Genomic DNA, 16,571 nt, shown 5'->3' on the forward strand with positions numbered 1-16,571 from the left:
AATGTTGAACACAATATTTATTTTGCTGAACAACTTAATAATTTTGAATATTTATGTATTTTTTTTATAATGTTCCTTTTCATAAAGTACTGATGTTAAAGGTATACAGTCACCTGTAATCTAAATATGCCCATATATGGTCAAAGGGGCGTTCCTCGATATTCAAAATGCCCATGTGCTTAAAATCTATGATTGGTTAGATTTCCTCTTTCCATGGTAACTGTGGCAAAATTGGAACAGGTGACAGTATACCTTTAACCCTTTCAACACCATGGTATGTCCCAAAGCCATTGTCTTCAATGGTTAAGTTGGACCTCTACACAGGGAACTGGGGGTGAAAGGGTTAAGATCTGGCAGGTTAAAAAAATAATTTTGTATCTTGATCATTGGCGTTCAGTGAAAGATCACTGAAATTCATTAATGAACAAAAAATCATAAACTGACTGTTGACGTTGAGTAGGAATAATTGCAAGGTCATTGAAAATCGCTGAAAAACACTAAAGGGACTAAGTCGGCCATTTTTCATGAATTTTGTTTAATATGAGATACGTACTTATATTGTTTGGCATGTTGAAAGATACTGAATGAATGGGTGACCATGCATATATTCGTCCCCAATTTTTGACAAATTAAATGAAACAATTCCGAAAAATAAATTAATGGTCGTGACCATGGTTTTTGTGTATCGTGTGTAAAACCGCTGTCGAATATATGCATGGTCACCCATTCATTCAGTATCTTTCAACATGTCAAACAATATAAGTAGTATCATGTATCAAACACAATTCATGAAAATGGCCGACTTTGTCCCTTTAATGGGTTGAAATTCAATGAAAAGTTGGAATCCATTGGATATGATTGCAATTTACCAGAAGATACATGAATTTCATTCATTGTGAATAAAAGGAACTCATTGACAGATTGCCTTTATTCATTGACTGATCACTGGATAATCTATGGATTTCTTGAAACACTATTCATTGAACATCAGTGATACAGGTAATTCAATATATATGGAAATCTATCCAGGATCATTCAAATATTAATGAAAGATCAATGAAATTCATTGAAGTACTAATTGAAAAATTGTGAAGTTCATCAAAAGGTCATTTGAAGTGTGAAAATCCTAAAGTCAGCGTGATTCACTGAAATCAGTAATGACAATCACAATTCAGTGAAAATCAAAATTTGTCATTTAAATTGATAAAGGATCTATAATAGTAGCCCTGGCCGATCTTGCCCTGCAAGAAATTCAACAAGACCATGCATGATTTACTGTATTCATTTTTGATTCAAAAGATATTCCTCACTGATCTCCAAAAGAGTCTCAAAGTGCCATTTCTACCCTACAAAGATTTTGTCAAATTTCTCGGCCATTTTTAGGCAATCTTTTCATGTCTTTTATGTATTCTTTAGTAATCAATGGCAACTTTAGCAATGGGCAGTTGAATGTCTGACGGGAAACCTGCGCATTTTCACAGAAAATCCCATGGATAAAGGGTCAGTCAAACTGTATAAAGTACCCAACAAATTGCAAATCTTGTCATTCTTATGTATCACATAATTTCTAAGGCAAATCTTCACTTCATTTCTGAGACGAAAATACTTGCTCAACGTCCTGACATTGTTACAATTTTATTGTAACTTTTCACACACCAGTGTTATTGTTGTAATAAAATGTTTCAAACCAGATTTGCTAGTGTAGTTTGTGACAACATAGCTTTTTAGGCTGATTTATATTGACTGCAAACACACAGAGTAAATGCTGATCGTGTGTGATTTAAACATTCCAGGGGGAAGACATGTTACATCAACTTGAACATTTGCATATTTCTCAACTGCAGTCTCCGAATCACCCTGAAGAAACAAACTTTCCTGTATGGAGGGGCTTTTTTTGAGTCATTGGACATTTGGGGAATTTAAGCTAGGCCCCTGACTGCATTTGAAAATGTCATGCCAATGATTCTTAGACTCTGGCATTTAAAAAAGCTACATCAAATGATAACCTTGAATTCTAAGATGTGAAAATCCTACTTCAATCGTGGATGATAAAGAAACGGCTTAACTTCCAAGAAAATTGGACCCCCTAGGATTGTGTCGATGTAGTATTTTTCAATTTCACCATCCAGACAATCTAATATTGGTAAAACTGTGAGTTTCTTGCAACATGTTGAGAATCCAGACCAGAATGTAAAACTGAAACAGTCCTTACAACTTTCCATAACATGCATACACAACCATTTTATTGTGTTACAAAAACTGAATAGATTTACAGAGCAATTAACAGAAAATTCTAATTCTCAGAACTAACTGAAGACATACGAGGAGAATCCATGAAACCATAGAAAATGCGACGGAGTCAGCATACTGGGCAAAATACTTGTTTATACTGAGAGTCAGTATCTTTAAATGTATGAAAAGCCCTAGCATAATAACTCTTGAGTTCTATCGTTGTTGAGATTCCACAAACTCCCTGGCAGTAAACATGTTTCCATCCATGAATTGTTCTGTGTTATTCATCATATGTGAAAAGAGTGTCTCAGAAGCAATGCGAACACATGTCGTTATCAACATCGGAGAAACACTGAACATGCATCAATAAAGGATTACTTCATTTCTGCATTTAGTTCTACAAAATGATTTTCATTCTCACCCTGGTATTTGTCTGTCATTGACGTCTGACTGCATTTCTCATCTCCTGATTCTTGCACGTGTCTGCGACTGTGCTTTTTATGTTTGTGACTGTGTTTATGCTTTTTGTGTTTTTTCTTATGTTTTCTTCTACTGTCACCATGACTACTATTGTCTTTTCTATCATTATCATCTTCTTTGTTCAGACTGCCGTCCCTGTCTTGACTTGTTGATCTACTATGGCTGTCAGGGCTCTGTCTTAACTCATTAACACGAAGATTATCATCAGTATTGAACTTGGTATCATTTGTGTCCTCACTTCTTCCGATATCTCTTTCGTTTGTGTAATGTTTCTCATTCACATTTCTGTCACTTTCTCTGCTGAGAGATCTGCTCCTCTCTCTGTCGATGCTTTTACTTCTCTCCTTGCTGTGACTTCTGCTCTCACTTCTGCTTAAACTTCTGTCCCTCTCCATGCTGTCACCTCTGTCCCATTCTCTGCTGTGATGTCTGTCACCTCTGTCCCATTCTCTGCTGTGATGTCTGTTACCCTCTCTGCTGCGATGTCTGACCCACTCTCTGCCATGACTTCCATGTCTCTCCCTACTGTGGCTTCTGTCTCTCTCCCTGCTGTGGCTTCTGTCTCTCTCCCTGCTGTGGCTTGTGTCTCTCTCTCGGCTGTGGCTTCTGTCTTCCCTGCTATGACTTCTGTGCCTCCTCTTGTCATCACTTCTGTCTCTCTCTCTGCTGTGGCTTCTGTCTTCCCTACTATGACTTCTGCGCCTTCTCCTGTCATCATTACTGTCTCTCTCCCTGCTTAGGCTTCTCTCACGTCTTCTGTAATATCTGTCCCCTTCTCTGCTGCGACTGCGATCTCTGTCTTTTCTCTTCAGCCTCTTCCTGTCTCTAAACTCCCTTTCTCTAGATCTACTACGGCTTCTGTAAGTTGATCTCCTTCTGTGATGTCTGTGTCTATCTCTTTCTTCCGGACTGTTAAAATTACGACTCCTTGAGTAATCATCTCTATCTCTGCTTCTTCCTCTTCTTCTACTTCTCCATCTGTCATCACTGTCTCGGTAGTGTCTGTCATAATTCCTGAAATCATCACGTCTATCTCTGCGTTCTGAGAAGTTCTTTCTATTGTCTCTCCTATAGAAGTCTCTATCAGCGTTGTTAAACTGGCCATCAGGGTTTTGAAACACATGGAGGAAATTGCAGTGCTTGCCTTTGGGACACCTGTTCCTGGCAAACAAACCTGAAATTCACAAAATGAGAGAAAATTCAAATAAAGGAATGTTGTAATACTTAAAATTACAAATATTTGATATTCAAGCTCATAGATCAACTTAACCCTTTGATTGCTGTAATTTTTCCCGCCAAAATTTCAGTGCAACATTGTACTAATTTTTTTTGAATTTTTTTGTATTTTTTTTTGATAATTTTTACCAAATGAACATTACATTTCATTGGCTACACTTTTTTATTAAAATTTTAGTAAAAATCAGAAAAAAATAGACGGGTGTATTTTATAAAGCCGAAAAAAATTGGCTTTGGCGCTCAAAGGGTTAAATATAGTTACACTAAAAAATTCATCTGGCATGGCAGCTCTCGAACAAAATTGTAAAGTAAGGAACTATGGTACTACAGTAAGCCTTTAGGGATGCTGATCTGATGTCATGGAAATGTCTGAACTGTGATATTTAAGCAAGCATGGTGTTCCAGTAATACGCCCGACTATTGGAGATGGATTAATTATCATACAACTTTCACTGGCAGCAAATTTTTACGAATTAACGTAATCCCAAGGGGTCCAGTTGCAAAGCAAAGCTATGGGAGAGCCCTACGAAATAAAGTTGTTGCTTTCATGCTAAAGACTAGACCCAGTGTTCAGGTTAGGACTGATCATGCATATGTATTCGGGCATAGTGAGATTTGATGACTGTCTCTTTCAGGAAGTCACAGTTCCTCAATACTCATGGGACTTGAATGTGTCATCGAAACGGTAGCAGTAAATAAAATGTCTATTTCCACATCAAATTATCAAATAGGTATACCAGTACAGTATGACAAGATGTTAACACTTACCACAGATGGCTGATTTCCATTTCAATACTGGGCAGTAATTACAAGTCAGCTGTCTGCCTGCATAGAATCTCCCATTGAAGACATTGATGGCTTTGCTACACTCTTCCTCTGTGGCGTACTGGACGTATACGTTGCCTCTCAAATGTTGTTCCCAATTACAACACACCTAGGGGGCAAAAATGGGTTTCTTTAAAATACATACAGTACACTGGAATGTAGAACCTTAGCCCTCTCTGTGTAACTACTTTTCTCTGATCCAAAACTTTGCACAATGACCCTTAATTGTTATTATCAGTCATGAAAGACAATGGTTGAAAGTTTGAATGAGAGAGATTACAAAACTTTCAATTTCTGTTTTGTTCAGAGCTTTCATTTAGTTGAAAGTTAATTTGGATGAAAGCTCAAATACTGATTTTGTACAACCTAAAGAAGGTTACATTTGATTTTATAAATCATTAATCTGATACTCATCTTAGTCATCTATATTCTTAATATCAGAATCTGTTTCAAAATTACATATGAGGTAGTACCCGCCTTGAAACTGAAAGACTTCAGCTATTGCTCAAACTGCCATCAAAAAAACTTTCAACCATTCTCTTTCAAATTTATGAATTAAAATCACCAGTTAGCACACAAATATTGATACTAGAGAAACAAGTTACCTGACACACAATGATTGGAGGGACAGTGCCTGACATTTACTGACATTTGAGATTCAAAAAGGCTACCATCCCTGTGTTAACTCCAAAGGGAAAATACAAATTTTTGATTCAAACAAAAATAAGATGATGTGACTCATCGAACTTCAAAATGAGCCCCCACAAGTAATAGAACAGAAAGGTACAATATTGTAAAATCTTGAACATGAGAATATATGTCCCCAAGGTACAGCCTACCTTAAGGTAATTTCAGTGGCTTTGATTTCATATTTGAATGCTTATAGAGGTATGGTGATCAAAAACATATATGCAGAAAAGATTCAACTGGAGCAGGAAGATTTTTTTAAAATCATAATCTGCAATTATTCAGAAAACAAACTGGGTTTGATCATTAACCTCTTCTGTAATCTGATTTTGGCACTCAAAGGGTTAATTAACTTCACAGTTTTAGGGAATATATTATTGTATAACGTCATTATTAGTACAGTGTCTAACTATAGATACTCAGATAGCATTCCTTCTGAGACTAAGCTTTGAGGCACCACTCCCTATCACTGTTTATTTTACCAACCAGAGATTCCTCTGCTAAGACAATATGTGTAATCCATCATGTGCCTTTCTCGTGACTCATAGACACCTTTTCCCGCCAAAAGTGCTTTATCTACAGGAAACCTCGCCTTCCCAAGGCAGAGACATTTCCTACCCTCAACAGCGACACTTCCTGTCACTGGACTCTATGCAAGGTCTCTCACCCAAGTGTTATGCTTTACTGTATGTAGCAACTGTCTATTATTAGTGTAGAATAAAATAGTCATATATGTATATAGTATTAGATGACTTTGTCTCCCGACTGCTTTCTCAGACCTGGTCATATTCCACACATTCAGTGAATTTTACTCATGTGAATTTGCAGGACTGAGATGTAAGAGTAATCACTGCTTTGATCAAGCAAACAGCAATTCTTAGGAAAATGTGAGCCGATCACACATGACTATTGTTTAAACTTCATGAACAAATAATTTTTGTCATTGCTCTAGTCCACTAAAATCAATATTTTCATAAACAATTCTAACTAGTTATTTCAAACACCCACCATAGGAAAGCATGTATTTCACCCACAAGCTTATGCACTCAAGCAATAAATGATCATACGATCTACAATGTATAACCTTTCTTCTGCTTTCAAATTCAATTATGTTTCAAGGCTTTTGAAGTTGATACTTGAGTTTCACCAAGTGACACTTCCATGTATGATGAAGGGATGTACACAGAGACAGGATAAAGTGATGACACATGTAGTTACATCTTGTACTTAGAGACTGTTTTCATAAACAAACTTGTGCTTGAAGTTCTGTCACTTGAGGGCGCTCTTTACCCTCAAGTGCACAAAGTGCCCTTGAGTGATGGAGTATCCAGTTTGGGACAATCTGACTCAGCGTAACAGTATGTGTACAAAATGACGCCATTTTAAGAGAGTCTTTGACAATAGGTAAGCTTGCTATTTCACTCCAGCATTTTGACTAGTAACAGATTACATTGATTATAAAATGAGCAACGGTCTTGGCACTTAACCATCAATTATTTCCACTGATAACAGAATAAGGGTGTAATATTCTTCCATGTGGAAAAACTGTGTTAGGACATCTTAAGTTTCTTGTATAGGCTCTGAAGGATGCTAGTGAGTCATACCCAGCCACTTTTTGGCCATTTGCCTAATAGTAATACAAGGAAACTTACGACAGGTTTCAAAAATTTTGGCAATGAATTTACGATCAAAATCTGACAGCAAAGTGAGTCACTCTCTCTATTGCCATGAAGTTTTATGCACGCAGTCTCTTTGTTTTTTTCTCCAAGTTGCACTTTTAATGAGCAGGCAATTTTATGGGATCAATTTATCACTTAACGTTTCGGATTACAATATTACTTGCACACCACACACTGAGATGGGTACGGTGCCACCTCTTGCAGTCCTTGCACGTTGATTAACACACCCTTTATCAAACTCAACCATTACGGCAAGAATACATTCAGGGTACCTTACCTTAAACTGAATAACTTCGCCAACTTCTTGAAACTCTTCCAAGACATCATCGTAGAATAGAATAAAATCCTTGTAGGCATCACTTTCATCAAACTCCAGACTGATATCCGTGTCATATTCATCTCGAATGGACTGTTCCATGGAAAAGTTACTGAACATGTTGGGAATCATCAAGGTATTGCTGATTGTGGTTGGTGGATGATATCGGGAACACCTACACAGGGAAAAAGGTCATTCACATGAGGTCAGAAAGTTTGTCCTTCTATCCTCCAATATCACCATTAAAATAACTCTTTGAAGGAAGCCCATCCTAAGATCATAAAATTGCCTGCGTCATGCGTCATTTGATGGTGACAATTCCTTGAGATTAAAACACAAGTTTTATTCTGAAAAACGGTTTTGTACCAGGCTCAGTTGTTGCTAAACCACATAGACAAAGCCCTCCAGTCTATGTTCTCCGCATGGCCACGTCAGGGAACTGGTGGAAAGTCCTGCCTTCCTCCCATGCATATTTTTCCGGTTTCACAGCCTTTTCTAAGCCTGCATTGCACCTGAGTGCATTACACTATAAGTTGTAGTCAATGAAAGTGGGCAATTTATAATGTAGTAATGTAATGTAGATCATTTCCAGTAAACACGACTTAAAATTAAATTAGCCCTCAATGCTGGTTACGAGGTACTGAATCAGTGCACCTGGTGGTAAAAGTTGAAATGTCTTATTTTTCAAACAACTCAAAACCAACACACTGGTATTGAGACTGTTAATCTATTCCTACAAGAATTCAGAAATTCAGTGTAGGTATGAGGTACACTGGTCCCGACCATTTTCCTCAATAGTAAATCACCTGTGACTCCTAATATATGCCATGTTAAGACAAACTGAAATCTGTTTCTCTGTCTATATTGTCAGAGATGAACATACCACAGTTCACCTCCATTCGAACATTTTACTTTCCCAGTTCCCTTTATTGAAAATCTTTTAGGTGAAGACTTTTTACTGCCAAGAATCACTGTACTGAACTTGCAGAGAATAACCACCATACACCTAAGCATGGATATTTGAAAAGTTGCCAGCCCAAGCATAGTGGTACCTGCTCTGATGATTATGTTTTACACACCCAGTATACCTTCCCTCTGATGTCAGTTACCCAAAATTTGCAATTATTTCCACTCTCTAAATTAGGCAGGTAACAGTAAAATTTCAGCTGAAAATTTGCTCGCCCCTCTGCAGGATGTAATTTTCCACTCTGAATCAACAGATGGTAAATATATGTATACTTGCTTCCGCCTTTGATTTATAAATGTCAAAAAGTAACCATTGTACAAAAATCAAGATGTTATGTCAAAACTCAAAACATTTATCAAATATCTGTGAAACGATGATTTACAAGATTCATACCTGTCACCAAATCTGCATGCACCTGTCTTCAGGTAAAATGAGCAGTTTTCTCTCTGCTTGCCTGGCATCTGTGCCGGCGCCTCTGGGTTGTGGCTGGGCCTTTCGTCCTATGCAATAATGATTGTATTAATACAAAATGTTTTTTCCATACATAAATGTTACATATGTTGCCAGAACATTAAAAGTTCTGACATACCACGTTCACCCCAATTCCCTGAAAACAGGTCCACAATCACCATTGATGACAATGGCTTTGCAAGGCTAGGCCAAACCGTCGTGGTGAAACTGGATCTGGGAGTACAACTCGTACGGCATGAGTAAAGATTACCACATTAAGCATTACTTGCATCTTACATTTTACTGTTTATGCTGGTTCTATTGTTATCATTGCCAGATTTCCAAGCTCCTCTCTGTTTGTTACTCCTAAATTTGTTTGAGACAGGCAACTTGAACTATTAACAAGGTATCTGAACAGAATGACCGAGGAACTTCTTGATTTTTGGAGAGAAAATTGGATGAGGTACGTTACAAAACACATATTGACTGGCCTTGTACAGGTAACAACATATGTTTGTTTTCCCATGGGCAAGACAATTACCCAAAGCAGTGTGTTTTCTTCAGCCTATGACCTCATAAAACAGACTGTTTTGGGGCAACTCTCAGACATTGTTTAACTAGTGTACGCTGTTACGCTCATGGCCAGTTAATATGTATACAATATTTCAACTCGTTACTCCTATGAGTATGCACTTTATGTTACATTTCATTTCATTACACCTGGCACAGCTAGTATGCCACGTAATGTAATCTTTGAAATCTCTGTAGGTGTGTTCTCTTGTTTGTGTGCTACAATGAAAACACAGACTGGTTAGGCACCAACGCTGGGCCAACGAATGCATTAGAGAGCGTTAACGCCTCGCTGGCACCGGGCTAGTGCAGTTGGAAACCAATTCCTGACTTGTACTGTACATATGTCATAGGTTAATTCTCTCTCCTCACATTAGTGCACAGAAACATTCACAGATTTGACTCTGCAACTGTGCTCTACTAACTACTCGAATGCAATGACAGTTGAGTGTTCAGGTTTGCAGCATAGATTGCAAACATTCGCAGCTCTCCATCTACATCAATGACTAAACTAGTTCTCACCTCATCATCATCGTTACCAGGGCTGAGACTCTTCAAAACATCCTGATTGTTAAAGACAATAAATTCATTTAGAGTAAAGATTTCTGAAATACACATAGGTTAAGAAAACTGCCACAGAGACAATATAGATCCAATCAAATACACAGGATCACGTTGGAGTTTTCTCTTAATATGCATGTCAATATATACAGTGTACCATCTGTTGAAAATCGGTCATTTTACGTACATGTGTACAAGACTGCAAAATACTTTCATAAAAAATTGATTTTATGGAAATTGATCTTTCATAAAATTAATGTAGAAAGATGAAAATTGAAATATTCCTTTGTACCTGTAATGATCCACCAAACTGAGGTAAAGAAATAAGGTATTTCTGAATGATAAATTTGATATATATTTAATATGAATATATGTTTGATTTCCTCTATTTCAGCCACTGATTAGCAATTACACAAAACATTATGTACATTTTTATAAATGACAGCTGATCACAATAATTTTCTGTAATACATGTTAAAATACTTGGTTGCATAAATCCTGAAAAGAAATTTTGTTAGAAATTTGTAAAAGATACAGTTTTGTTGTCTCAGACAAGTTTTCACATGAAACCAACATCTCGTTGAGAGTTGAAAAGCACCAATATCTGAACGTACTGTGTTTGAAGGGTTAAGGTCAACAGATATTTGCAATGTCAATGTATGTATGCAATTTGGTGATCTGGGATGTAGTGACAATTTATAGTTTTAGACATGACACATGAAACCATCGTGAAAATGAATAAATGGTCATGACCATTAATTCATTTTTGCGATGGTTACATTTGTCTAAAACCAGGGTCGTACATATGCATGGTCACCCGTTCATTCAGAATCTTTCAACGTGTCAAACAATATAAATGACCATTAATTCATTTTCGCGATGGTTTCATTTGTCTAAAACCAGGGTCGTATATATGCATGGTCACCCGTTCATTCCGAATCTTTCAACATGTCAAACAATATAAAGTAGTATCTCGTAACAAACAAAATTCATGAAAAATGGCCGACTTTGTCCCCTTAAGTCTTCAGCACTTTTCTTTCATTCTTGAATAACAATGAATTCCACTGTTAACCTGTCACCTGAATATGGAGCAAGGCGCCCCCAGTGGTCAAACTTGAAACATTATTCAGTAAGAATGAATGAAATTTAATTATCACATTGAAGTTACACATGCCGATTTCTCAATATTTCCTTTTATGACTTTAAATAAACTTTCTGTTTGCATCATGGTCTAAAAAGCGTAATATGAAATATATTTGACAGAAAATGAAAGACAAAAACCATGGTTAATGATTATTTGGATATCTAATAGTACTGCATATTCCAATGTCAATGTCACGATTGCCGTCACCTCAATCCTTTTTTCCTTCTCTGCTTTCTTGTTTTGTTCTTCTTTTTCACGTCGTTCTCTCTCCTCCCACTCTTCCCTGATGCGACGCTGGGGCAAACAGAAATGGAAAAACAGAATGGTAAAATAGATACTGACAACATCAAATGAATATAGTGATGATTGGTGACTATGTATTCCAATCCATGGTTCATTATAGAGTGTTGTTCCTGTCAAGCTGTCCATTATGAAAACTGAGCGCAAATCTAAGCATAATCCTTCACTTAGGCAGAAGACTGTCACATTGGTTTGTGTGCATCCAATCTCGATCAAAGATCTTTTGAAGATATTTCATGCATTAATCACAGTGTGTAGTATTCAGTTGGAATTTTGTAACCTACACTCTTAATATTATTTGAGTAAAAGGTAAAGATAGAAATTTGCTTTTCTGAAACAAATAGTTGCAACAAACACAAAGAATTATGTTTGGTATGTATACCAAATGCACACATATATCTATAGATACATTACATGGTACATTGAAAAATCACATTTTCATTCCATTTCCAAGACTGCTGTGTTTCTCGACATATGACAGACACATTTTGTTAAAACTCATACAATATGTAGAAAGTTTGATAAAAACAAGTCTGTGAAGACAATGATATATGGCTTTGACACCCTTGGACTGTATTTTGGTATTTATTTAAAGATTTACACTTACAGGCACATTTCTTTGATTTTCAAACCCAACAATGCAAAGATATACATTCTCATCAATATGATTAATTCATCAGAGAAAACAACTCTATGGAGTTTTTCTCACCTCCTGTTCTTCCTGGTATTTCCTGATTGCTGCTTCTTTTTCTTTCTTTTTGATGAATTCCTGCTGGGCTCTCTCTTCCCTTTCAAGCCATTCCCGATGTAGTCTGATCCTGTCGTACAAAGACAACAGCAAAGCAACCAAGGTTGAATCTCACAGCCAAACATTGCCCGTGTTTATGTCCCATCACATGACCCTCCATTGCAAAAGTTTGTTGGGCACCAACCAATTTTATTGCCATTTTCATTGGATTCTGAACAGAATTGCCATTTCATTGGATTCTGAACAGAATTGCCATGGATAACTCTCTTTCGATTGAAAACTGGCATTTTTTGTTCACCAACATGCTGAACTTGCAATACTACACACCATCAAAAACACTGGGTTGAAAGGTCGTGTACAGGTCATGATGACGGCCAATTGGACAATGCATGTAACTTATGAGTGTTTTTTGACGATTGTACAAAATGATTACGGTAGCCCAAGCATTGAAGTTTAGATAAAGCATCTTCCAAAAGGACATATTTTATCAACTTTAACATATTAGAATACTCCTTACCTTTCCTGCTCTTGCAAAATACTCTCTTCTGCATTTTCTTGAATGTCATCAGAATTGCATTCAGCTTCCTGATCACCTAAAAATATTTTACAATGGTTAAAATGGTTAAAAATTGCCCGTAGACAAGTCCACAGTCCAGTCTCACTGTTACTATCAGTAGGGTGTAGGTCTAAACTTAACCACGGTGTTGAAAGTGTTTATGATAAAGAAAAAAGTTATGGTACATCACGGTCTGACTGTGGGTAAATGTACCTTCAATTTTGCATAATGCTGTGTAACATAATTGTTTTTTTGTGAAATTTCAACCATACATTTGACTCAGATCTACTACGGTTAGACATTTGTCAAGCTCTAAAAGCAGACCTACCTTTTCCATCAGCTAAACGTTTGATAGCTTCTGCTTTCCTTCTTTCTTTCCTTTTCTGCTTTTTTAACAGCGCTCTGAATTTTTTATGACTGTGAGAGAAATAATTACGATTAGCCTGTGATTAGAATACATCTGAGAAAAAGATATACATACTGTCCCACAGTCTCTTTTTTGTTGCGTTTCTATCTTTTTTACAGCAAAACACACATGATTGGAAATAGTTGAACATCATTTTCAGAAATTATTTCCATGGGCCAAATCCCTCTTCCACCCCAACATGAACTATGTATCCACACTGACTATTTTGAGTGAGCTGGGAGTCGGTGAAAAATAGCCTGTCTGAAACCGATACATGCTAGCAAAAACAATTAGAGCTGTTTCCGTATACTATGTAAGGTTTGAGCATTGAAAGCTGTTTGTGTATATGTCAAAAAATCACACAAAGAAGCAGCTCCCTTAAGAAAAAATCTGGTAAGACACCACCACTCTTGCAAACACGGCAACTGTGTGAACCCATTTTGTATATCAGCTTTATTTGACTGGAAAGGTACATCTTTGAACCGAAACCACACATTGATTGACTGTCCTAGTCTGAATGTCTTCATTAGGATGGGCAACCAGCTAAACAGAAGCTAAAGCTTGAGCAACGAGTTTATTGAGTGGTTTTGTTTCACACCTTGGGAGTCTTTAGGTTGCAGTGGCAGGCAGATCAAGCATGGGATTGATAGATCGAGCAGAAAATCAATCGATCAAGCAGACTACCCAATTCATGGGCACCTGTGGTGCAAATTGGACCTTAGCTGTTCTGTTGCCAGCATTGCTTCTTTATCTTTAGCATGCATGGGGGTGCAGGGTGTAGCAACAACAAACAATTGAACACACAGCCCTAAGAGGTTCAGATCTCGTGCTCTATTATACATCAACCTGGTTAGGACCTATAGAGCACGAGAGACGAAACATCCGTTGCAGCCGAACAACGATTCAGTGGAGGGACCTTGCTGCAGTACAGCAGCTCGAGGTTTTTTCCTGGGTCTGGTTATAGTGTACTGACTATTGTCCAACCAACAGTCACTTGTAATTCGATACGGTTCCCAGACACTTCACACCCAAACCACTTCGCAACATACCATCTCACCCCCTACCATTTCGCACCAAAACCACTTTGCACTAAAACAATCTCATACCAAAACCTCTTCTCCCCAGGAGGCATGTCGCCCTGAAATCATTTCGCCCCTAAGACAATGCCACTCCGCCCCCAAAATGTCGCCAACCAATAAAGCTGAAAATATCCAACCAGTGCCATCAAAGTTTTCGTCACCTTTCAGTCATCCTAGGACTAAAGTGTTGAAAGTGTACACATTTTGAATAAATGACAATGGGCTATTCTGCCCAAGGCACCTGAGTTGTAGCATTGTAGTTTGCATTTGTCTCGTTTGTAATTCTACCATTTGTGGTTTTGTGCAAGAATAAATGGTTGGTAGTGGCAAAAATGTTCTGACATCTTACAGTTGTAATGCTTCAAAGTTGCTAGCTGCAAAATTATAGCTCTACGGTGAGGTGGTCGGGGAGTTTTGGTTTTTGCGACCTCGCCCACAAGTAGCTAAAATGCTGAAGGCCCTGTAGCATTCAAAATAAGCGTGTCGCACATGACGCGGCATTTTGATGTGAAATCCCCCATATTTACTGCATGTGGTTGCACTGATTTATCACTACTGAAGATGAAACACTATACTACACTAATCTTGTCATTTATGGGGTTTGGTGTTTGTCCAAACACGTCGATTGCATTCCAAAAACGTTTCTGGGAGCCGCCATTACCAACTTCCAGTAATGGCGGCTCCCAGAAACACGCTCAATGTTTTTGGAACGCAATCGACGTATTTGAACAAATACCAAACCCATAAACAACAAGGTTTGTGTAGTATAGTGTTAAGTCTTCAGTAGTGATAAATCGGTGTGACCAAATGCAGTAAATATGTGGGATTTCACATCAAAATGCCGTGTCATGTTTGACGAGCTTATTTTGAACGCCACACTGGGCCTTCAGCATTGCACCGTAGCTCTACTGGTGAGTGAGGTCGCAACAAAACTCACCTACCGCCTCACCGTAGAGCTACAGTTTTGCAGCTACAAAGTTGTAAGTAAAAACAACGCTGTGATACATTGTTGTTTCAACACAGGTACTATTTATGATGCCTTTGCCCCAAGGATATGCAATATGTACCATCGTGGTACATATTGCATATACTTGGTGTAAAGTGGTGTTAGTACGAGGGGTAGCTGCAAAACTGTACAAAACAGTACTGATAAATCAGTGCGACCAAATGCAGTAAATATATGGGCCTACTAATTACTGCCCGTGACTGCCTGTAGCTGCCCGAGGACTGCCCGAGAACTGCCCGAGGACTGCCCGATGAGTAAGTAGGCCAAATTTCGCCCAATTTTAACACTAAGCCAATAGGTTGAACTTATATCATGCCCAGCCAACCAAAAATATCATTGATTTGGTGTTTTCTGTAGCGGTTTTAGAACCCGAAAGACGCCAGGCTTTCGACCAGAAAGACGTCCCCATCTTGATTGAGAGATCATACCATTCAGTGCAAGGGGTGGTACACTGTCAGGCTGTACGCGCTGGGCGAGGTTATTGTGCCACCTCTTGGACTATATGGTATGATCTCAGTATCAAGCTGGCGACGTCCTTCAAGCCCGGCGTCTTCCGTGTTCCAAAACTGCCGTAGAAAACATCGGGTTAACGCCAATCAATGATATTTTTGGTTGGCTGGGCATGATATAAACTGAACCTATTGGCCTAGTGTTAAAATGGGCGAAATTTGGCCCACTTTTTCCTCGGGCAGTCCTCAGGCAGCTACGGGCAGTCACGGGCAGTGATTAGTAGGACCGAAATATATAGGATTTCGCATCAAAATGCCGCGTCATGAGCGACGTGCTTATTTGGAACGCGACAGGGCCCTCAGCATTGTAGCGCTACTGGTGGGCGAGGTCACAAAAACCAAAACTCACCGACCGCCTCACCGTAGAGCTATAATTTTGCAGGTTGTACGAGGGGTAACTTGGAGCAAAGTTGCGTGACGCGTGGGACGAGGTTGTACTTTATATACTTGGGACGAGGAGGTTTTGGTACGAAATGGTTTTTGGACGAAGTTGTGTGGGGCGAAGTGGGTCGTGTGAAGTGTCTGGACCCCATCGATACAGGTTGAGATCCCCTGTGGCATGACCTACATATGCCACATCCCTTTGTATAGCACCTCGAAGTCGTCTTTGGGCCGTCCGAGGTGATAGACAACATAATAATCCTGCTGGTCCGTAGAGTGACAATCTACTCGACTCACATGGCTGCCAAATGTTTCGAGAATTTTATTGGTAGATGTATTTCATTCATGTAAGCACACACACATAAAAGAAAGAGAGATTGTAAATAAAAGTCAATGACCGTGACCAACATGAGTGATGCTACCCACGAAGGTCTGTGTC

At 38.4% G+C, this 16,571-nt stretch overlaps 1 protein-coding gene across 2 annotated transcripts in view; it reads right to left on the reverse strand.

Annotated features, from left to right (window-relative positions):
• Positions 1-16,571, reverse strand: part of LOC139119194 (U2 small nuclear ribonucleoprotein auxiliary factor 35 kDa subunit-related protein 2-like) — a 16,690-nt gene continuing 119 nt past the window's right edge. Inside the window, exons 2-11 of one of the 2 annotated variants that reach the window (XM_070682872.1) lie at positions 13,080-13,168; positions 12,713-12,788; positions 12,157-12,265; positions 11,355-11,441; positions 9,965-10,006; positions 8,816-8,922; positions 7,417-7,630; positions 4,717-4,882; positions 3,182-3,886; positions 2,431-3,148 (exon numbers count right to left, since the gene is read on the reverse strand). In XM_070682872.1, coding sequence (XP_070538973.1) covers positions 2,607-3,148; positions 3,182-3,886; positions 4,717-4,882; positions 7,417-7,630; positions 8,816-8,922; positions 9,965-10,006; positions 11,355-11,441; positions 12,157-12,265; positions 12,713-12,788; positions 13,080-13,168 — 2,137 coding nt within the window. In that variant the 3' untranslated portion in view covers positions 2,431-2,606. Of the gene's footprint in view, positions 3,887-4,716; positions 4,883-7,416; positions 7,631-8,815; positions 8,923-9,964; positions 10,007-11,354; positions 11,442-12,156; positions 12,266-12,712; positions 12,789-13,079; positions 13,169-16,571 lie in introns of both variants that reach the window. The other variant, XM_070682871.1, reaches the window with a different exon arrangement.

Source organism: Ptychodera flava, chromosome 19 (assembly GCF_041260155.1).
Source record: "Ptychodera flava strain L36383 chromosome 19, AS_Pfla_20210202, whole genome shotgun sequence".
Classification (NCBI taxonomy): domain Eukaryota; kingdom Metazoa; phylum Hemichordata; class Enteropneusta; family Ptychoderidae; genus Ptychodera; species Ptychodera flava.